The sequence below is a fragment of the Mus caroli genome, chromosome 15 (genome assembly GCF_900094665.2).
Source record: "Mus caroli chromosome 15, CAROLI_EIJ_v1.1, whole genome shotgun sequence".
NCBI classification, from domain to species: Eukaryota; Metazoa; Chordata; class Mammalia; order Rodentia; family Muridae; genus Mus; species Mus caroli.
The window spans coordinates 92,276,939-92,286,004 of record NC_034584.1 but is presented as its reverse complement, the minus strand read 5'-3'; the positions used below and the strand labels follow the sequence as shown (position 1 = coordinate 92,286,004).

Sequence of the window (9,066 nt, the reverse complement as noted above, 5' to 3'; positions counted from 1 at the left end):
TTTTTTTGGTGTTTTCAAGACAGGGTTTCTCTCTGTATAGCCCTGGCTGTCCTGGAACTCACTCTGTAGACCAGGCTGGTGTCGGAACTCAGAAATCCATCTGCCTCTGCCTCCCAAGTGCTGGGATTAAAGGTGTGTGCCACCACACCCAGCAGGGCTGGCCTTTTTTGATAAAGCAAAGTTGCAGTTTGCTAAAGGAGGGAGACACATAAGGAAGGGAGGGTGGAGCAGAATAGGAGGAAATGTCTTTCTTCGTACTTTTTTTTTATTTGTGTATGCATATGTGGTGTCTGTGGAGGAAAAGAGTATCAGATCCCCTGGGGTTGGTGTTTCAGGCAGGGAACTGTCACATGGGTGCTGTGGAAGAGCAGCAGCAGCACGGCCTCTTAACCACTGAGCCATCTCTCTCTCTCCAGCCCCAGAAATGGCGCCCTTCCCCTCCCCTCCCCTCCCCTTCCTCTTTGCTTGTTTGTTTCATTTGTTTGTTTTGAGACTGGGTTTCCCTGTGAAGCCTTCCTATCCTAGAACTCACTCTGTATACTAGGCTGGCCTCTCTTGAACGCAGAGGCCCACCTGCCTCTGAGTTCTGGGATTAAAGGAGCAGCAGACCACCACTGCCGGGGGTAGGAGCAGCTCTCCGTAGAGAACACAGTTCCTTGAAGATCCCTATGCCACACCCACCGCCACACCATATGCATCGAGAGTCTGCCCTACAAACTTTTCTGAATGCAGGCAGCCAAAGAGCTCCTGTTTGCAAGTGTCTGGGAGAGGTTAAATGGCTGAAGGAACTTCACCAAGGTCACCCAACTTGTTTGGAGTTTGGGCTCAGTTCAAATTACAAAGCAGGTGCTGGCTCTCCTCCTCCTCAGCGGGTGCAGCAGACAAAAACACCACGTATGCTCTTTCCTGTTCCAGCTCTGTGCTGTGATCCTCACAGTTCTGGGAGCCATAGAAAACCCAGCAGCACCCCCTCTCCCCATCACCGAGCCTGTGACATCCTAACCCCTCTTTACCAGCTTGGACTCATTCCTTGTTTCCCACTCCGAGGTACTTACACGTTTTTAACAACACCTTTCGCACAGCTTCCTGGTACCTCTCATGGCTGTTCTGGTGCACAGAATAATTACCATCTTCTGAGATAATCGGGGGAAGCCTTGTGGGCACTTCATCCTTCTGGTCTGAAATGAGAAGATCCATTTTGAATACTTGGCAAACGTGGCTACTTTATTCTCTGATTTTTCCTGGTTGCTGTGCCAACTAGGTACATAGGGATCTTCTCTAGCTCGCTCTGGCATTCAGTTCTCAGGATCCCAGGAGTTAAATCCTCTGGCCCGTGAGAGAGGGGAGGGAGGAAGAACTTTGGGTTTACAAGAAACCCTCCACTCTTCTCTGACTACCAGATTTTGAATGGCTTCCCACTGGACCGGGGAGACTGGATAGATAGTTAGGACCAATGCAGGTGCAAACAGGCATAGACTTGACCAAGACTGACACTGGCATAGAACAAATGGTCTGAAAGGGGAAGTTAGGCTGCTAAGTCCTGGAAGATGAGCAATCATGGGCTAGGGGAGAATTATGAAGGTGCTTCAGACAGCAGGATGGGAGCTGTGAGAGGGAGAGGAAGAGAGGGGAGAGGGGAGAGGGGAGAGAGAGAGAGAGAGAGAGAGAGAGAGAGAGAGAGAGAGAGAGAGAGAGAGAACACTCTGTTGATTGATTGGGATCTAGAACGCTGGGTGATGTGGAGAGGGACCAGCTTCAGGGGTGGGGGGTGGGGGGGACCCAGAAAGGTTGCACAGAGGGTACAAGGTGGTTGTGTTTTGGAATTATCTCTTACAAAGTAGATCTTGCGCCTCACAAAGAAGACCAGCTCTCCTTCACTGGACCTCTCAAAGCAAAGGAAGCAGGCTAGGCTTACATCAGACACATCTAGATTTTATTTATTTATTTATTTATTTATTTATTTATTTATTTATCTATATTTGGGACACTATTTCACTGTAGCCCTGGCTGGGTTGAAACTTGTGTAGATCAGGCTGGCCTTGAACTCACAGAGATCTGCTTGCCTTTGCCTCCCCAGTGTGGAAATTTAAGCCATGGACTAGATTTTTTTTTAAAGATTTATTTATTTATTCATTCATTCATTCTATTTTATTTTATTTATTTATTTATTTTTTGGTTTTTCAAGACAGGGTTTCTCTGTTTAGCCCTGGCTGTCCTGGAACTCACTTTGTAGACCAGGCTGGCCTCGAACTCAGAAATCCACCTGCCTCTGCCTCCCAAGTGCTGGAATTAAAGGCGTGCGCCACCACCGCCCGGCTCTATTTTATTTTATTTTTAAAGATTTATTATTATATGTAAGTACACTGTAGCTGACTTCAGACACACCAGAAGAGGGCATCAGATCTCATTACAGATGGCTGTGAGCCACCATGTGATTACTGGGAATTGAACTCTGGACCTCTGGAAGAGCAGTCAGTGCTCTTAACCACTGAGCCATCTCTCCAGCATCGTGGTCTAGATTTTGAGCTAAAGATGGGTTTGCAAGGAAGCTGTGTCCATTCAGAGCTTTTACCAGTGATGGGCACCAAGCAACATTCCATCCTGTTTCTCCCAGCAGCCGGCAGGATGAGTCGCTGGGGCCAGCAGTGCTCACAGTAACGTCCAGTGCAGCAGCATCTGCTCTGGAGTGGATGTGACAACTTTTAAGATGCAGGACAGCGTGGCTTGGTCAGGGGTGAAAAGAAGGGCGTTGTCTAGGGTTGCTCCAAGATTTCTTTTGGCTGTTCCACACAGTTTGTCACCCAAGCTGTAAAGAAGCCGGGCCCTGACCTCTTCTCCCGTAGCCAGGCCCCTAATAAAGCACAGCTTTTCACCTTGTATTCTCTGTGTCTCTGTTCTGTTCTCCGGGAGCTGTGGCTCTGACCCACTCCCTCAGATTTTTATTTTTTTCCTTCTTATTAGTGCTGGTCAGGGACAAGATCAGTATTTACCCTTCTCTCTGGAAACTGTTGAAGATGGCTGACTCATCGCCTCGATGTTGCTTCTGTGGTGTTCTTTCCCAATCCCTGACTGTTTTCCTGCTCTCCCTAGCTCTGCCTCACTCCCTCAGCATCTCTCTCCTCGCCTCTCCATGTTGTCCTCCAAAGCAAATCTTTAACATTCTAGGACAGAGGACCCCACTGGAGTGAGGAACAGTTTAGACGTCCCCTCTGTGAAGCTGCAGATGTAAGAGGGGCTGGCCATCCTGTTAGCTCTGCTACAGCACTGTTCTGGGATGCTGGCCTGCAGCAGGGGTTGGCTGGTCTGCACTCCGGCAATGAGGGGTCACTTCTGGCAATGCTACCATTTGAGCCTGGTTGTTCAGCCTCGGGCAAGGTAAAAGTAGCAATGGGTTCTTGGACAAATTGTTGTGAATTGAGGAGTAATCGTGGGCGTGTTTCTGGTGGTTGTTGGGAATCTGGGCTGAGAGTAAATTATGGTTTTTAAATGCAGGTGACAGCAAGAGCACCTTCTGGTCTCCAGGCGTCAGACTGTTTCTTAAGATGCAACCAGATGATGTTCTCTGTTATGTCAAAGCGCCCAAGCAGCAGGTTCTCTCTCAGCCTCCCATATGGACGGGAGCTGCGTCTGGAGTCTGCGAGTCAGTCTCGCCCACTTGGATGCCTGCCACTTGAGTGGAGCATGCACCTCACCTCGCTCCCAAGGTTCCTGTGGTTTTGTTTTTCTTTTTTCTTTTTTCCTTTCTCGTCAAACTGGGAGATATCCTTGGTAGCTTATAGCTTCCCCAGCCTGCCCAGGTTTGGAAGGTGCCGGCACGAAGGGTGGGTAAGAGACCCCGTGATTCCTGAGGAAATAGGAGGGACTGTGAAAAGCTGGGGGTTACCACAAGAGTCCATTTAATGCACTGACTGCACTTTGAAGACATCCTGGATGATACGAGAGTGCTTGGCTGGATCTTGTTCTCATCCTAACTAATGATGTAGAGTTTTCAATCTTATAGGCTGTCATGTGAGCAGGGGATGGCCCTAGTATCTCGTTATTCACAGACTCCATAACTCCTTGAAGTCTGACTTCTAGGTTAAGGGTTGGTTACAGGTTCTAATGGCAACAGTCATTATACAGTACTTGCAATTGTCTTGGTCTTGCTGGTTTACAAATGGTAATACCACTTAATGGGAAATTCATACGAGGTCAGGATGAGAGAAAATGTTATGGTATTTGTACATAAAAACACTATGACTTCTGGGCTGGCTGGCCCAGCATTCAGGACTGTTAGCTCGCTATGCTAACTTGAGAACCAGAGTTTATATCCTCACACCGACAAGAAGGCTGGGTGGGGCCGCATGTGTGCATACCTGTAACTCCAACACTGAGGAGACATAATAAACAGGGGGATCGCTGATGTTTGCTGGCTGCAATTCTAGTCAAAAAGTGGGAGTTCCAAGTTCTTCAGGAGCCCTTGCCTCAAAGGATCAAGGTGGAAGAGTTCCCGGGCTCTCCTCTGGCTTCCATGTGAGCACAGACCTACTCATACCCACGCACACACACGAAAGTGTACACACATACACACACACACACACACACACAGAGACATCATATACACATAGACCAGACATACACACAAACCTATTTTTAATTTGAAAATTATCCCTATCGAGGAGGTCATATCCAATGGTATTGGCCTGGGGATATTAAGATGATTTGCTGAAGTGTGTTCGAAGGGCTCTCTGTACTTTCTGTCTTCCCTGATGGTGCAAGGTCATTATCTGTGCTTTGGGAGGAAGGGGACAGAAGCAGGAGCCCAGGGAACCAGATCCTCAGGGTAAGTTTGCCATGCGAGGCCAGTTCCGTGCTTTTGTGTCTTCCTTTAGTGGTGCGCCTGCTCATTCTGAGTGTAGAGGAAGCAGATAGGGCATGAGTCGCAGAGCGACTTAATGCTTCAGACTACTTAGGTAAAGTGGATTTCCTAGAGATAAAGATAGCTAATACTCATGTGTCCCCTAATAAGTAGGGACTTAAAAAAACAAACAAACAAAAACAGAGAATTTAAGTCATTTGCCTGTGGTTGTGGTAGAAGCATGAGTTTCCCCTGAATTGCTTGGATCCAGAGATATTCTTTCTGATCATACACAACTGCATCTTGAAATAGCTATGTAGAGGTTTCCACATAGAGGAGAGACAGAGGGCTTGGACTGACAGCATCAGACTCCTTAGAGATGGATACAGATATGCTGGAACGATGGCTCAGTGGTTAAGAGCGCTGGCTGCTCTTCTAGAGGTCCTGAGTTCAATTCCCAGCAACTACATGGTGGCTCACAACCATCTGTAATGAGATCTGATGCCCTCTTCTGGTGTGTGTCTGAAGACAGCTACAGTGTACTCATATACATAAAGCAAATAAATAAATCATTAGAGAGAGAGAGATGCACAGATGTGACTGCTCACCTAAACTCCACCTTGAGTTGGATGGGAGATATGAAATATTAATCCAGAGGGAGAGCACATGGTCTCTGAGCTCTACTAAATGTAGGATGTAATTTCTGAAAGTCAGCACCGGAAGCAGGAAAGAGTGGGACTTAGTAGGTCGCTCTCCCAGTGAGCTGGACCAGTCCCAGTAAGGAAAAGCATGGAGGAAAGGCTGAGGAAAAGTGGCCCTTTGGCTGCTATAAAGTCACCAGTGTGGAAGTGGGCCGACTCTGGAGGCTTCATCGCTGGTTGGGCAGCTCCCTGTCTAGCTTCATGGATGAAACTTGATGGCTTGTGGTGGTTATAAGCGTGTGTGGTTTCAGGACACAGCTCCATACAGTTGTCCTATGTACAAAGGCACAGAGGGTCCCTGGCCAAGGTCACTGTTGGCTGAACCATGCCGCACATGCTCCTGTTTGAAAAGCTGGAACTACAGTGCCCTCTGCTGGAGTTTACAGGCGAGCATCTCTTGGTTCCCAGCAAGTGGATCAGTCACCAGTCCGGTGGCTCAGAGAGACCAAGAAGCCTAAGATTGAGCAGGGGACATGGCAGGCAGGGTTGAAGGTATTTCCTTCCCTCCCCCTTTCCCTTCCTCTACAGGTGTGTGTGTGTGTGTGTGTGTGTGTGTGTGTGTGTCTTGCCTTACACCTTGTTAGAGACACGGTCTCTCTCTTTTTTTTTTTATTTTATTTTTTTATTTATTTATTATATGTAAGTACACCGTAGTTGTCTTCAGACACTCCAGAAGAGGGAGTCAGATCTTGTTACGGATGGTTGTGAGCCACCATGTGGTTGCTGGGATTTGAACTCCGGACCTTTGGAAGAGCAGTCGGGTGCTCTTACCCACTGAGCCATCTCACCAGCCCACACGGTCTCTCTTGTTGCTAGCCTCTGCATATGCCAGGCTTACCTGTGCTGTCAGACTCTCCTATCTCCTCCCTGGGGTGTGACAGGAGTGTGCACTCCTGCATCAGACTTTTATGTATGCTCTTAAGATTGAATCTCAGGCTGTCGGGTTCTCCTCACAAGTGCGGTACACAGTAAGCCACCTCCCAGTTCATCTATATTCTACATGAAGCTAACTCACTGCCTAGCCTGGGTTGTGCTGTTCCAGCCTCCCAAGTGCTGGGATTACAGCATGAGCCACCACCCTCAGCTCCTACTGTTTAATCTCTATGAGAAAAAGGTAACCATCACCTCCATTTACTGGTAAGGGGTCAGAAGCACTTTGGACCTGTGTAGTGTTGGCTCTTTCAGGCCACACAACCCTGGGTACCACATGAAACAGAGGCTCTGCCTGTTGAGGATGGATTGAAGCCTGTTCCCGATCCCCGTCCTCTTTGCATATTTTAAAAAGAGGTTTATTTCTGTTTTATGTGTCTGCGTGTGCCTGAGAGTATGAACACCTCATGCCTTCTGTGTCCATGGAGACCAGAGGAGGACATCGGGATTGCCTGGATCTAGAGTTACAGATGATTGTGAGCTGCCAAGTGCATTCTGGGAACTGAACCCAGGTCCTCAGGAAGAGAAGCCAGTGTTCTTAACTACTGAGCCATCTCTCCAAGTCCTGTGGGTTTGTTTTATTTTTTTAATTAGGAGGAAAAGAAAGGAAGGATTCAGGACTGGAGGAATATCTATCTGACTGTGTTGACTCAACTCGGTGAGTTTTCATTAAGGCTGTAATAAGGGAACAAGAGGAGCTTTTTTGAGTTGAATGTTTTAATACACTCACACCCACCAGGAGAGGGAGAAAAAAAAATCATCCTTCAAAGAAAAAACTGTGATAAAAATATGCCATGGTAGTAAGTGTTTGGGAAGATAACTATTAATAGGTTCTCTTACAGAGATGCCAGTGTGGCTGGCTGAAGGGCCACGTCAGAGTGTGGCTGCTCTGAGCTTGCAGAGCAGGTTGAAGCCTGAGTACATGTGGTGAGAACAAGGGTCAGGCTGCATGGATGGAAGTACATTGTCTCCCTCTGTCTTCAGGAAGTATGCACTAAGCTCCTCAGTAAATGCCTTAGACTGCGGGCAGTGCTGTACTCTGTATGGACCATGCTTTTCCTGTATATACATCCCTGTCGTGAGGTTTAACCTATAGAGCATGAACACTAGGAAATTAATAACGAACAATAAGATAGTAACAAGATACGAAAATAAAAATTCTGTAAATTACTGGAAAGATGGCTCATCAGTTAAGAGCACTGACTGCTCTTCCAGAGGTCCTGAGTTCAATTCCCAGCAAGCACATGGTGGCTCACAACCATCTGTAATGGGATCTGATGCCTTCTTCTGATGTGTCTGAAGACAGCTACAGTATACTCACATATATAGAATAATAAATCTTTTTTAAAATTCTGTAAATCATATGTCTCTTAGAACCAATTACAGTGTACCCACCCATTTGGTGTGAGGAGCAATCGAGCCTGAGCGAGCCTGAGGGATAGGATGGAATAAATGAATGATGGAGGTGTTATGTCCTTAGCATCAGTCACTGAACCATGGGAAGTACTGATGTCATTTATCGCCCCCCCACCCCATGCTTAGGCCAGATCTAATTCCAAGAATCATTGTACATTCCCAAATTAAGGCTCATGCTGCAAAATGTCCTGCGTGCACACTACAAAAATATCAGTGCCATGAAACACAGGCAGCAGAACCAGGCCACATTAGAGGAGACTGAAGGGCTATGCTCATTAAGTGCAGAGCTCAAGCCTTAATTAGACCCTTGAGGAAACATTTTGCTGTAAGGACATTAATGTGACAACTGGCAGAACAGGAATATTGGACTGCAGGTAATTAGATGACACAGGAGCGCTAACGGTTAGCTAAACGGTATCTGTGCAGTTAATAGGTTCACTTACAGACAAAGCACAGACGGGCAGAATGACAATGAATAACTGTGTCTGTGATAGTTCTTATGAAATGCAAACAGGCAGGGTGTGGTGGCCCACACCTTTAATCCTAGCATTTCTGAGACAGAGGCAGGAGGATCTCTGTGAGTCTGAGCCAGCCTGGTTTACATAGCTAGTTCTAGGACAGGTGGAAATACATATTGAGACCTTGTCTCAAAATGGAAAAAGGGGGCTGGTGAGATGGCTCAGCAGGTAAGAGCACCCGACTACTCTTCCAAAGGTCCTTAGTTCAAATCCCAGCAACCACATGGTGGTTCACAACCATCCTGAACAAGATCTGACTCCCTCTTCTGGAGTGTCTGAAGACAGCTACAGTGTACTTACATGTAATAAATAAATAAATCTTTAAAAAAAAAAATGGAAAAAGGAAGGAAGGAAGGAAGGAAGGAAGGAAGGGAGAGAGAGAGAGAGAAAAGAAAGAGGAAAGGAAGAAGGGAGGGAGGGAGGGGGGGGAGAGAGAGAGAGAGAGAGAGAGAAGAAAGAGAAAGGGGGGCTGGTGAGATGGCTCAGCGGTTAACAGTGCTGACTGCTCTTCCAAAGGTCCTGAGTTCAAATCCCAGCAACCACATGGTGGCTCACAACCATCCATAACAAAATCTGATGCCCTCTTCTGGAGTGTCTGAAGACAGCTACAGTGTACTTACATATAATAAATAAATGAATCTTTATAAAAAAGAAAAAAAGAAAG

At 47.0% G+C, this 9,066-nt stretch overlaps 1 protein-coding gene across 1 annotated transcript in view; it reads right to left on the bottom strand.

Annotated features, from left to right (window-relative positions):
- Positions 1-9,066, bottom strand: part of Tex49 (testis expressed 49) — an 18,048-nt gene that overhangs the window by 2,451 nt on the left and 6,531 nt on the right. The window contains exon 2 of the mRNA XM_021184170.1: positions 1,056-1,178. Within this exon, the coding sequence (XP_021039829.1) occupies positions 1,056-1,178 (123 nt within the window). The remainder of the gene's footprint in view (positions 1-1,055; positions 1,179-9,066) is intronic.